At 35.0% G+C, this 14,543-nt stretch overlaps 1 protein-coding gene across 4 annotated transcripts; it reads right to left on the reverse strand.

The window, feature by feature from the left end:
- Nucleotides 1–6,535: 6,535 nt before the first annotated feature.
- LOC108460532 (uncharacterized) lies at nt 6,536–13,307 on the reverse strand. 4 transcript variants are annotated; one of them, XM_017760046.2, is made up of 7 exons: nt 13,135–13,307; nt 12,737–13,046; nt 10,284–12,005; nt 9,916–10,167; nt 9,435–9,515; nt 6,959–7,477; nt 6,536–6,850 (listed from the first exon to the last, which is right to left on the reverse strand). In XM_017760046.2, exons 3-7 carry the CDS (start codon nt 11,574–11,576, stop codon nt 6,794–6,796), a joined length of 2,202 nt encoding a protein of 733 aa, XP_017615535.1. In that variant the 5' UTR covers nt 11,577–12,005; nt 12,737–13,046; nt 13,135–13,307; the 3' UTR covers nt 6,536–6,793. The 4 variants fall into 4 exon arrangements, with proteins under 4 accessions (XP_017615535.1, XP_017615536.1, XP_052883015.1 ...); XM_017760047.2 differs by having other exon boundaries at nt 12,316–13,046; XM_053027055.1 differs by lacking the exon at nt 12,737–13,046.
- Between the last annotated feature and the right edge of the window lie 1,236 nt (nt 13,308–14,543).

Below are 14,543 nucleotides of genomic sequence, written 5' to 3' on the forward strand. Positions count from 1 at the left end.
TATCGTGGTTCAATATTGCACCCAATACTCCTTTACCCAGGGTGGCTCAACACACAACAAGCTTTCCCTCGAGCTCCTCAATTATTGTGCTCAAAGCTCTCACCGTGGCTATTGTTTCCTCCTTCAAAGCCATCACCATGATCTTGAAAGTATCATCCCTCACTATCAGCTTATTCATAAGAAATTGAGCATCCCTTGCATCTCTTCCACATTGGAACCAAAAGACTCCAACACGTTTTCCCTAAGTTGCTCTTCCATTGAGTCCAACTCTACAGTGCATCCCTTGACTACCTTGAGTGTTTCCCTCATATTCCTCATGGATTCCTCAAGAATGACAACTCAATTTTCCATAGCCAGCAGCATGTCCCTCGATTGACTAGTTTTCCTGAACCTCCCGTAGGTCTCTATAAGCTCAATTTGTTTGTCTACTCCTTTCATCATCTCGATCAACAGCTTTGAAACCTTAGTTCGGATACCAATTGTCATAGGGCTAGAACTTTCGTCTCGCAATCCATGTGGCATATGGCCATTTCTTAGGTTCAAATCCGCCTGAGTCAACCTAACTTTCGCAAACTAAGGATTCTCAATAGAAATTCTCTCCAGGCAACAAAGCTAAAGTGGAAGTAACTCAAAATGAAAGAGCAATGAAAGGATAGAAAAGCCACAATAAAGCAAAAGCATGCCAAGTGTTTGAGTGAACGCGTTTAATAGTATTTAATTACTATGAATGATTATAATTGAATGATTACAAATGAGGGAGAATACCTTTATTTATAATTAAGTTCCCTAAAACCAACGGTACAGATTAAGTTACATCGATGGTCAAGATTATAGCTTATCTACAATTGATATTCTTAAGGGATTGACTCAACCATTTAATATTACAAAATCAAATCTTACCAAATTACGTATCTTTTAAGATTACTTTTCATTTTTACCAAGGTAGCCCTAATTTTTCTTAAGTGCTTTATTGGGCCACCAAGGCTTCAAGTAGACGGGTTTCTCTGCATGTTCTACGAATCGTGCCAATTCAAGTGGGTAAAATGAGCCCTATTTAATCAATTGACCTCCACAAGCTTTGATCCGCAGCCCATGACACTAGACTCTTAACAATGTGACTAATCAAAAAACAAAGTGATTAAACGATGTTGCACCCTCGTTCAAATGTGGTCATAGATATGGATGTCGTTTATAATAGCATTCCCCTCTGATCCATTTATATGCAATGCATGTACAAGTCTCAAGATTTATCTTTACACTATTGCCTTATAGAATTAAAAAAGTTGTAGATTTAGGGTGAATTTGGATAACACCACATTATCAAAACTTGACACTGATCCAAATCAATATTTGATAGATATGCAGTTGAAGAGGTTAGTTACTTAGCCGTTCAAATACTTAACAAATCTAGGTCATACAACCTCACTAGGATAATGTCTTGCCTAAACTTCCAATCAAGACAGATCCACACAATACTCAAAGGATATATCAGAAAGAGTTCCTAACACCACCAATCAATCCATCATGCCCTTGAACTAACAAAAGCCTTATTTAGTCCCTTCAAGTTGATTCCAACAGAACCACTTAGATAACATCTGCCACTCTACCACCTGCACTTGATTAGAAAACTCAATGGTTGAGACCCATGCCAAGCTAGCTCCCTTTATAAATACCCCTTTTCAAAATTGGGGTGTGCAAAATTCGAGTAAAATTGCAAAAATTCGTTTAATCGGCTGAATTCGGTTAATCGGTCGGTTAACCAAATTAATTTGATCAGCGGTCAATTAATAATTTTTTGGATTTTTGGTTAATAGTTAATTCGGTTTGAAACCGATCGGTTAACCAAATTTTTCCGTTTAACCGAAAAAATTAATAAATAAAATTATAATATATAAATAGCCCACAATCCACTTAAAACCAATATATTATAAACCCAATATAAACTCAATCTAATATATGTAAACCCAAGTACCCAACCTAACCCAATCGAACCCAACCTAATCATAAAAATTACAAATAATTTAATAAATAACAATAAAAATCCTAAAACTAAAACTAAAAGTCTAAACCTAAAACACACGATAGAAATAAAAAAAATCCCTAACTAAGACCCTAACCCTCAAAATTCAAAATCCCTAATTGAAATCTCCCAAAATCTCTCTATTGCCACTACCAGTCACCTTCGTGAACCGTCTAGCGTCTACTAGTCACACCTCCGGCGTCTACCAGGTCACCATCATCGGCGAGTTGAGGTAGGATTTTCCTTTCATGCTTGTAGTTGTTGTCAAGTTTGTAAGTCTGCTTAAGAAGAACATATCTCCTGGGTTACTCTATTATTTCCTAAAAAATAAAAAAGAGAGTTACAAGAGTAGAAGTGTGCCGGTGGGCGATGGTTGTTAATGATGGATTATGGGGACGGAGAATGAGTGAACCAGATTGACAGTAGAAGATGAGATAAGCTTTGGGGAGAAGAAAAAATAGCAAATGGGATGGTTTATGGAAAGCTGCTGGTTTTGGGAACTGCTGGATTATGAGAGTGCTTGAGTCATTTTTTTTTTACTAGTCAATGCTATTGTTCTTATTTCGACAAGGCCATGCTCAAGGATTCTACTCCATTGCCCACCCTTCTGTTTTGCATCAGGTGCTTGTTGAATTAAGTTTTGCCATGATAGGTACTATTTAAGAGTTTTTGAAGTTTGGATTTCTTCAGCCACTTATTCTTTGAGCATTTAAGGTTGGGTTATTTGTTCCAAAGATATGTTATATAGAGAACATCTACAGACTACACTAAATGTTATTTTTTGTTATTTTTGAAAGAATATTGTTTTAGAAAATTATTTTATTATTTTAAAATAAATTTTACTTCTTTTTTTAGTACAATTTTCATCATTTTCATATTATTAATATCAAGTTTTCCATATTTCACATAAAAATAATTCAAATAAAAATGTTTGTTTTTTCAAACAAAATTAAATTGATGAAATGTATTAATAAAGGTCATGGATAGAAATAAAATATTGATAAAATGTTAAAATGATAAATGTAAAATTTACGAGCAATGCATGAACATGAAATATAAATAAAGACAATGAATGGTTACTTCTACTTCAAAAAAAAAAAAAAGAAAAAAAGAAAGGTTCCTTAAAATAAAAAGAAAATGAATGGTTAATGCAATGGATGAAAATTAAACATTGATTGAAGAGTTATGGATCATTTACTTCTACTCAAGCATTAGTCCTCTTTTTAATAAAAAATTGTTCATCATTAGGTATTATTATTATTTTTCTAAAATTTTCTTATTATCAAGTATATTAATTTAGTTTATTATTCCACACCATGATTTTTCTTAAGTCCAACTTTTAAAGTTTGTCTAGTTAATCTACTTGTGCGAACGATGAATTAATCAACAAGAAGTTATTAGACATGGATAAAAGCATCTTTCAACTTGGAGATTTGATCAAGAAGCATGTAGGAAAATATTAGCACAAATGATTGTGATTGATGAATTACCTTTCAAGTTTGTTGAGAGTAAAGGCTTTAAGAAATTTATGTTCGTGACATGTCATAGGTTTCATATTCCTTCACAAACTACTATGACTAGGGATGTTTATCAATTGTATTTAGATGAAAGGGTCAAGATAAAACAACTTTTGAGAAGTTCTTGTTCTAGAGTTTGCTTAACTACTGACACATGGACTTCTTTACAAATAATAAACTATTTGTGTATCATTACTCACTTTATTGATAACGATTGGAAATTGAATAAAAAGATTTTAAACTTTTGTCCAATTTCTAGTCATAAGGGTGAGTACATTGGGATGGTGGTTGATAAATGCTTGTTGAATTGGGGGATTGATAAGTTATTTACTGTTATTGTTGATGATGCAAGTTCAAATGATGTTGCTATTGGTTATTTGGGAAAAAAATTTAACCCTTGAGGGGGTTTAGTTCAAAATGGTAAATATATTCATATGAGATGCATGACACACATTGTGAATTTGATTTTTGTTGAAAGTTTAAAGGAAATGAATAAATTTGTTGAACATGTTAGGGGGTTGTTAGATATGTGAGACAAATCTCAAGCTAGATTGCAAAAGTTTAAGGAATGTGTTGTGGTGGAAAAGATAAAGTGCAAAAAGATGTTGTGTCTTGATGTTTGTACTATATAGAACTCGACCTACTTAATGTTAGACACTGCTCAGAACTTTGAAAGAGCTTTTGAGAGATTTGAGGAGCAATATACAAACTTTAGTACTGAACTTGAAAATAGAGAGGGTTGGCCTAGTGTGGATGATTAGGCTAGGGTTTGAAACTTAAGAGATTTCTTGGAACACTTTTATGAAGTCACTTTGCATATAGCTGGCACTTCATATGTCACGTCTAATAATTTTTTTGACAAGCTTTCTGAAATTGATATTTTTTTGCGAGATGCTCAGTTAAATAGTAATGTTGATTTCAATGTTATGGCCATCAAGATGAAAGAGAAGTATGATAAGTATTGGGGGTGATATTGATAAGATGAATTGGCTTATGTTTGTTGCTTGTGTTTTAGATCCTATACAAAAAATAAAGTATCTTGAATTTGCACTAAGTGAAATGTTTAGTTCTGAAAAAACTTGTGAAATGATGCAAAAATTGAAGGAATTTTTGTATGAATTGTTTGACGAGTATAAGCCTAGACTTTATAGTACTTGTAGCCAATCGAGTGTGTCAACACATGTTCTCTCAGTGAACCACAACAAAAAATGAAAAGGCGAATGCAAGCTTTGTATAAAAAGCGTGAGTTGGAAAATAGTGGTGAGGATAAAACATCTGAATTGGATAAATATCTAGCTAAGGCTAATGAGGATTTTGTTGAAGATTTTGATATTTTATTGTGGTGAAAAGTGAATAGCCCTAGATTTCCCACTCTTTCAAAAATGGCCAAAGATGTGTTAGCTTTACCGATTTCTACGGTTGCTTCGAAGTTTGCATTTAGCACTGAGGGATATGTGATTGATCAATATAGGAGTTCTTTAACTCCTAAAACTGTACAAGCTCTTGTGTGTACTCAAGATTGGATTCAAAAATTATCATCACAAGAAGACATCAAAAAGATTGAAGAACAAATCCAAGAGCTTGACAAGATTGAAAGTGGTATATTTATTGTTTTATTTTAATAGTTTCAATTTTTTTACCATGTCACTCCTACTTATTTAATCGATTCAATGTTTAGACTTCTCTTGGAATGCATTAGAGCTTATTTTAAATTCATAAGCTTTCGTGAGTTAAAGGTATGCTCTTGTTAACTTACAACCTATTCATTTGTTTATATTATTTGATTTTTTTAAATGCATATATTTCTATTATATGCTTATTTTTTGCACATAATTTTTGTAGGTGTAATGCAAATGGAGATCTTTTGAAGAGAAGAAATGGATACAAATGGAGAATATTAAAGACTCACATTTCAATTATGTTTTAATTTCAAGACTTATGGAGTGTTTTTAATTATGTAGTGATTCAATACTTTAATTCGATTAATTTAGTTAAATTTTTATTCTTTTAACCAAAAACAAAAAAATATATAATTTTCGATTAATTCGGTTAACCGACTGAATTAACCGAAAAATTTCGGTCCAGTTAATGGTTAAGAGTTTTAAAGGGCCAATTAATTCGGTTAATAGTATTTCGGGTCGGTTAACCGGTTGAACACCCCTATTCAACATTAGGGTAGGCACAAGAGTGAAGTCAAGAATTTTGTTTTAAAAGGCCGAGTTAAAATTAAAAAATTTTGGAGGAGTCAAAGCTAAAAGTATAGTGCTAAAAATACTTAAATTAAATTATTTATTTTTAAAGGGCTAAAACTTGAATTTTTTATCTAATTAAAGACTTAAAATAAATTTTTACCTTTTGGAGAGCCTAAAATAACAATTATACCATTCAACTAAGGAATCCAAAACCCTTACTTGCCTCCTTAGCGATCCCCCCGGATAAGCATATAAAGAACACACCCAACCTACATGGGCAACTTTTGTTAAAACACATCCTCAACATTATTAACTCAATCTCCAGTGGCTCTCTACACAATACAGAATGTGAATTATCTTTATTATAATGACTCTTTACACCTTTCACAATATGTACCACCATGTTGTCCAACCATTACACCTTCCACGGTGTATACCACCATATTATCCAACCATTTACAAGTCAATTTCACGTTTAATCACAAATTAAATTTCACATTCCACATTTGAACAATGATAATCAATGAGACCAAATCCTGCAAAAACCTGTAATCAACGTCGTGAGGAATTACCAATGTAGCCACGTTTAGAATGATAAAATTGTTATATATTAACACTATATCCTTCTCCAAATTTGTAAAGATATCGGAGTTTCCCCTGGCTGGTTTGCACCAACTGGGTTCTTTTTTGGTTTATCCTTTCCAACTTATATCCAATGAATCCCATACACTTCTTTAACCCTTCAGATGTAAAAATTGGCTAAATAAGAAAGAATAAGCCCTGTTTCCCTATCAGCTTAAGCGGCATTGTTTCTTCAAAGACCTAAGGAACTTGGGATTTTTTTAATTCAGATAAAGGGAAACTTACCAAGTTTTGAACAGCGCTAAGAAGAGGCCACTTTAACAATGTTTAACCCATCAAATTATTACAGAATAAAGGGTATATACAGGTTGATGAGGGTTAGTGCCATTTCGAGGTGAGATGACTGAAATGAAACATACAGTAACTATTTATGTACAAAGTCAGCAAAAGAAAGCTTGCTTTTTGGGTGTAAATTAGATGATTCAGTTGCTGATATCGAAGTATCTTGGATCTTCTGGATAATGGTATTCCACGCTCAACTGCGATTACACAACAACCTTATTAGAACACATATGGCATAGTATAAACACACGTGAGTAGAGTTAAACGTGTATATATATACACGAACAAATGGTAGATTGCATTACCTTGCCCTCATCAGCATCTGAATGGCGTTGAGGGAACACAACCCTCAAGTCGTTGTATAAATAGAATCTCCGATCCCCATCCTTTTCAATGCCAGTCTTTTGAGGAACTGACCCCGGATCAGACTTACATCTCAGAAATGACTTGGGACCTTTTTTGGGAGAAGGGCATAGAAATCTGAGATGAAGAGCATATCGAAGTGAACCAACGCTATTGGTGTGTTCATTGACCTTAGCGCAACCATGGGAAAGTTTCCGGTCAGATTTCTGACATGCATCGGTGCAGGCGTAATCCTTGCATTGGTCATTGTTGCAACCAGTCAGTTGTGTTGATTCCAGTAATTCCAAGTCTTCACTGCCTTTAATTCCACTACTTTCCTTCTCGTGTCTGTTGTGGCATAAAGGAGAATTTTCGTGAGAGGTTAGTCTCACCTTATCTTGGACTTTCGTGTCAAAACTTGGTTTCAGCTCTGCAGAATTTGGAGCAGAAGATGCTAGAGTAATCTTCTGGCGCACAAATGTCTACAATGATTTGAACAAGCTCAAGAGCTTAAACTTAGAAACTTCATAAAACTAAAATGCACGTGCAAATGTGAAGGCAAAGGATTATAAGAATGACACCAAACTGCAGTGATTTGAGACACTTAAGGTTTTCATTTGGATAGCACTCAATTATGAAAGTGTGAGCAGAAAGAATGTGAAGGCAAAGGATAGGGATGAAAAAGTGAGCAAGGAGTTGGAAATAGCCATTGAATCTATCTCTGAAGGTGATTTTAGAGACTTAAAGAAAATGATGGATGAGGATGTGATTCAACATGGGAGCTGGGGAAAAGATTGGGCTGTGCGGCTAGTTTTTATGATGGTGAAGTGATCCAAAGAATTCAGGAAACTGAACGGCAGAGGTAACCTATCTTTTCTAGTTTGTACTTTTTTAATGCTGATTTAGTGTAGAAGATTGTGTTGTTGGCTCTCTGTGAGTGTTAAAATAGTCTGTAGGTGTTGAGTTTTTCATTTGGGGATTGGGTTTCCGTTCGGGAGTGGCTTGTTGTATTAGGTGCGGTGAGTTGGTTGTTTGATAATGAAGATTGTTTGCTGGAATGATAGTGGTTTATAAGGGGGTTCAAAACAATTAATGGTAAGGGAACTGATGCTTAAATTGAATGTTGGGATGCTAATTTTACATGAAGCTATAATGTAGTGCATTACGGAGATTTTTATTAAACAATTGTGGGGAATGGATGGTTTTAATTGGGAGTTTGCAGCAGCTACTGGGAAAGCTGGCGAGCCACTAGTATGGGATAGAAATTTCTCTCTGCTCAAATAGAATTGTAAAGAACAGAATTATATTTCTACAAGGGACTTTTATGATTTCGGGGTTTATGGTTGGTTTGGTTAGGTGCATTGATTTCTGAGGATTATGTTTATTTGGCAGCGTGAGAGTTGCGGTTTTGGAGCTGGATTGTGTGTCACATCTTTGCTCTTAGGCAACTAAGCATCGTTTAGCAAAAAAAAATTCCTCGAATTTTTGGGATTTCCTAGGGCTGGATGCTGGTTCAGAATCATGCATGTATTACGCTTAAGGGGAATTGAGTCATTGAGATAAGTTCATCCTGATGGTGGGGAATCTGTTGTGGAAATTTTAAGCAGGAATGTGAGTGGGTTAGGTAGTAGTTCAAAATGTGCTTTGTTAAAGAAGCTCATGCTTTAGCTAAATGAGGTGATAGTGTTGAGTTAACCTCATGGGTTGACATGTGTGGTCCCTGAGGTTGCTTAGGAATGGAATGGTGCCTAAAACCAACTCCTTGAATGCTGAGGAAGCCCTCTTCTTAGTGAAATTAACAGATCTGTAGTAAATCAAAGTTGCTTATGAATACGGTGATTTCTCATAGCATTTATGGGGATTGAATATTGGGAAGTGTACTGTGTTGAGCAATAGGCTACAAAAATCTTTTAAGATCAGTGGGAGGTGATGATGTCTTGAGATAAAAAGAAGATATGACAGACAACAAGGTGGATAAGAGTTACAAACTTTTTGCATGGTGCTATTTGTAGTCATTGGTTTTATGCATGATGCAATTTTCTGGTAGGTGTGTTGGTTTTGACTTAAGTGAGTTCATCTAGGATGATGAGATTTTTGTTTGTGTTATCAGTGTTCTGGTATGATCCCTGTTGCAGTCACTTGTAATGTCTTCAAGTTCTTTTATCATTAATGAAATCAACGATTTAGCAAAAAAAAAAGAAAAAGGAAGCATATGTCTAGAGAACAAATAGCCATCCCATTATAGCAACTTAATACCAAAAGTAAACCAAAACTCAATCTTTTCTTTTGCATTTTAGTCAACCATATTTAGAATTAAGATAATTACTGAAGTGCAAAGATATAGTAAGAAAGATTTTATGTCACTAGTGAAGCATTCAAAGCAAAGCAAGTCTCAAATGGCTAAAGAAAAACAGATGTGCAGATTACAATTAATATTACCTTGGTACCAGCTGGCATGTCACTCAGATCATAGTTGCAGAGAAAAGTGTGAAGAGGTGTTTTCTCTGGATTGCTAAGAACCTGTAGATGAATCCACCAAGAACAAATGAAATTCATTTCTGAGAATTCTAGACAGGATGAGGATCTCATAAAGATTCTAAAGCTAATTGCAGTTTAAGAAAAAACAAAGAGCAGGCCACTACATTAGCCAACTCCCTCATAGGATATCAACCTGCACTGAACAAGGTCCCACATATAAATCACAACTAGAGGGGAGCAAGAGCCTGAGACAAAAGGTTATAGAAGCGTGCTACAAAAGCTCAAACACAGACTACCAATCAGTAGAAAACTTTTTGTTAATTGGAATGATCATATTTAGGTTTAAAGAGATGGTATAATGTAATAGAACTCAAACAAAGCTTAATTGATAACATCAAGATACTTGGAAGAATCCAACCAGATTCTGGTAAGAAACATTTACCAACTGTATGCGCCCTTTCATAGGAATACGCAACCGGCTTCTTACAGGCTGCGAATCATCAATGCTAAGGCCTCTTTTCTGCTTCTGATCTCGGCACTTATTTGATGATGAATTCCTTGAAAGATCAATGGATGCATAATACAGTAAAAAACAATCTCCATCCACACTGGTTACAGAAAACGGAAGTTTCTGAGATTGTGGAGAGAAGGCCCCTCCAGTTATGCTCAGAACAGCTAGAAAACCATCAATCCTCTATGCATACAAGAAATAAGTAGCAAACAAATGAGTAATACAGACATCTGTGGACAAATAATTTCCTACAAAAACCCAGAATGGAACAGCATAATCAAACTCACTTTACAACTAACCTGATTGAGTTTTCCAGAAAAGAACCTTCCAGACAATAGTGACTCCTCAAATGAACCAACCAAGGACCTCCTAACAGGATGCCCACTAAAACCTTTGATAAATCTCTTATATGGAGATGTAGGGGCTGATTCTTGCCACAGAGGCCAGCTTAATCTAGCAGAACTTTCAAGAGAAGAAGTGGAAAATTCTTTGTGCAAAAAACTAGTATCTTCGAATGATCTGCTTGTAATTTCAAACTCCTCTTCTTCAGGGGCAAATATACTACCAGAGTCAAACCTTTCAACTGATTGTTCTATATCTTTTAGGGTTGAAGAACAATCATCCATTTCCTTTTTAAGATTCATCCATCCTCCTGCAGCTGTAATCCTTTCACTGAACTTTGGACCAAGTGGTGATAAAGTAACAGGAGGTGAGGTTGCCATTTGGGAAGATATAGATATTGCTCCAGTCTGGGACCGTAACAGACTTGGTTCTTGGAATTGATCAACCCCAGGTGAATACGAAAAAGTACAAGATAGGTGTGGTTCTTTGTTTCCCAGTAAAGGGCCATCCGTGAAAAATACAGATGCAGTTCCACCCTTTTCATATGGTATGTCTCCATGTCCTAAGCAGCTTGGCAAGGACCAGGATGATGCTGTGGATTTCATTTGGCTGCCAATATTTGCTTTTTTGTTGTCTTGTAAAACAGGAACCCTATGCTTGTCAGCTAAGGGAGATAAGTTTCCTTGATTGCTACTGTAGCTAATGTCCAAAGGGTCACTGCTAATTTGATCAGAGAAAAGCATGCTATTTAATGGTGACAACAATCGCTTCCTGACTAATGACCCGGCAGATTCCGTTTCATTATCTCTGACACCAAGAACAGAAGAAGAATGAACCTGATCACTAGAAATGCCCTCCACTAGCTTACTTGTTCCAAGTGATTCAAAACCCACAATCCTAGAAACAGCATTTTGGATTTTCTGCGCACTTTTAGGAGTTGCATACGGCCCAACCACGCTGGCAGAGCCAACCTTCAGCCCATGAACATTCGATGAGGCATTTGTTTCCCCGCCATGTTTAAAAGTTTCATCTGAAAACCTTGAAAGCTCCAAAGAAGTTTTCCTTTGAAAATCTCCCAGGGAAGGACAGAAAGAATTCCCAATAGTCTGGCCCAAACTTCCTTTCTGCATTCCATCTAAATCACAGGCGCTGCTACCTGCAAACCGCGGTGGGCTTCGCAAGAATGCAGCCCTGGATGCAGCTTCACCTTCCTCAGCACTATCATCTGAGGAAACTTGTGGCAACCCCATTGCTAAAATTGCAGAAAATGTTGTACTAAGTTATCCAAATGGGGCTAAATTACAAGCTACTCACCCTCTTCCTCTGTCACTCGTGTTTGCTTTTATTACTTTTACACAATTCGATATATTCTAATCAGTTCTAGTTGTTCAAATTCATCTAGATTATAACTGTGAATGGAATCCAATTCTCCTAATTCTAATGTCTCCTACTTCTAACAATGTTCCCGATGAGCAATGGAATGGTTCCAAGAAGTACTATGTGTCTACCAATGGCATCCACATTTCAGCTGCAATTCGCTTACAAGCCTCCATTGAGAAAGCCAAACACAAACTAACTATCCAACGATAATGACTAGCACAGATCTTCTGGCCTCCATACCAGCAAGCACCAAAGCACAGGGAGTTCATGTTGCTATCAAAAGTAATCACCGTGAATGCCTGCGGGAAAATTCCAATAAAGAAATTAGCTGAACCAGGGGAAATTAGAAAAAATATATATATCAGATTTCATCTCAAAAAGCATTGAGCATGGTGCTGACCAAGCTGGACTCCATCTAATGCCAAATCTAATCCACCATAGCCTAAATTCTTCGATTTAACAACAGAATTCCATAAAAAAGATATACAAGCCGATGCGTACTAAGAGATAAATACAAAGTCACTTTTTCCTTTAAAAGCTCCTTCAATCAACAAGAAACAAAACCATATTTTAAAAACCAGAATAAGAGCAAGACGGCAATGGAAGTACCTCAAAATCAAGGCAAATTCCTATCAACCATGGATCCAAAGGAGAAACGAACTTGAAAACGAAAACCCAGAATTCGTTTTCAACCAAAATATTAAAAACTAACAAATGAAAGACAAAAAAGAGCCCCTGATGGCCTATATTGTTCCTTGTAACAATCAAAAACACTAATACAAAGGCAAAAAAAGAGAGAGCGTACACCCTAAAAAGAGGTTGCTTTCACGGCACACATTCACCAGCCTCGGCCAGAAGCAAGGCTTATTAAGTTAAAACCATCAGCGTAGAGAGATGAATTCACCAAGTAAAATAAAGAAATAATTAATTAATTTTGAACAAAACCCAAGCTTGATCAGCATAATTAAGAATTAGAAAAAGGCAAAAGACACACAAACATTGAACAGATTAAAGTGATTAATGGACGCACCAGTAAAAGAAAGTTGGGATGAAATACGCTGCTAAACAAATCATTTGAATGATCGGCCCATAAATATATACGGCTATATCTACCAAATTACAATGGAAGGCTAAATAGGAAGATTGGATTCTCTATTATTATGATGATTAACAAAGATCGAAACTTTAAAGGTAAAATTAAATTTAAAAAAAAAAAAAGAAAAGGGAACTTAAATGTGAAAATTTTCTTCGTTTGCGTCTTTTAGGGGTAGGGAGAGAAAAGGAGAGAGAAGAAATGTTGAGAATGTGAGTGAGAGGATGGAAGACACTGATCCCTCTCCCTGTTTATAATTCCAAAAATATGAAAAAGTAAATAAAATATAAAAATGAAAATGAAAACAATGATCTTGAAAGTTAAATGGAAATTACCCTCATCCTCCTCTTTACGTATGCCGCCATTTTTGCTTTCTTGTTTTAGTATTTTTCCTTTGTTACTGCAAGTGAAATTAACCTCTCTTTGTTAAAGCATTTACAATTTACTCACCCTAGTTCAATGTTTTAAGAATTGGATACTGAGTGTTTCTGTTTGGAAAAATCAATTCTTGAATAGTTTTATTTTTTAATAATTTATTTAATTTAAACTAAAACTCAAAAATTGATGGCTCAATTAATGGTCCAATTCTAAAAAGATTGAATTTAATTCTTTTTTTTTAATTTAAAAATATAAATCAGATTGTTATCCCCATAAAAGTTTCCTATTAAATTTAAGTTTATTACTATATCATTTTACCTTTATTTCAAAATGCTATATCAATAGAATTTTTATTAAGAATTTCATATAAAATTTTAATATCGAAATTGAATGTATTTAAGTAGTAAATGGAAAGACAAAATCCCTGCGTAGCAAGTAAGAGTCTGAATTGGCATCTTTTTTATATTATTAAAATTGAAGTCGGATGTTTTTCCATTTTTTCAAATTTTAACCTTTCTTTTTCCTAGTCTATTTGGGAATTTCCCGTTTGTTTTTTCTTTCCTTTGTTACTTTGGCAATTTATAATTTTCTGTAACTTGTGGTAAAGTTTTGACTTCTTTGTGACAAAATAACAGAATAGCTTAGATATTGAAGCACAAATATGAGATTAGTACTTTTTTATATGTAGATTGAATTCAAGGTTGTTCAGCTGCGAAGGTGGGTGGGAGGTTCATCATAAAGCCAGTTGAAAGTTGTAAAAACCAAGTTGGCAATGGTAACATGAACTGAAAGCCAAAAGACCCAACAACCAGGTACCCAACCCTACCCACAACTCCATTATCAATTTTGACATCTCAATTTCCATAGCATGCCTGCTTCTACTCTACTTCGTCATCCCCTCTAACATTGGGTCCGCATGCATGTTTATATGTATGAATTTATCTTTTGTCTCTGGTTTTTTACCAAATACTATTACCACGTTGCACTGAGAAAAAAACAATAGAATTCTGTGTATAAAAGGTGCAGAGGCACATACACCAGACATCTGTCGTCAATGTCTGTGAGTTTTAGGTTAAAGGCTGTAGCAGAGGAGACAGGATGTCATTTGTTTATTAAATTAAAGTTAGTACATGTAATCCTAATATGCCATTTCTAACTCTAAATATTATATATCGCTAAAGGTACCATGGTGGCAAGTCAAATTATATTTTACCCCCTACACTCAAAAAAATAATAAATTAGTCCATGTACATTAGATTAAAGATTCACATGGCACAACACATGGCACTATCTAATTATTTTGTAGGCCATGTCAATTTTAAATAGTACAAATAAATGAAATTTTTAACAGAAAAGACTAATTTGC

This window comes from Gossypium arboreum, chromosome 4 (assembly GCF_025698485.1).
Source record: "Gossypium arboreum isolate Shixiya-1 chromosome 4, ASM2569848v2, whole genome shotgun sequence".
Lineage (NCBI taxonomy): Eukaryota > Viridiplantae > Streptophyta > Magnoliopsida > Malvales > Malvaceae > Gossypium > Gossypium arboreum.

Coding starts and splice junctions, on each gene's coding strand:
- LOC108460532 (XM_053027055.1), bottom strand. CDS start 11,576: ATGGGGTTGCCACAAGTTTCCTCAGATGATAGTGCTGAGGAAGGTGAA. Junction 10,168..10,283: donor TTTCTGGAAAACTCAATCAG/GTTAGTTGTAAA, acceptor TTGTATGCATAG/AGGATTGATGGTTTTCTAGC. Junction 7,478..9,434: donor ACATGCCAGCTGGTACCAAG/GTAATATTAATT, acceptor AAATCATTGTAG/ACATTTGTGCGCCAGAAGAT.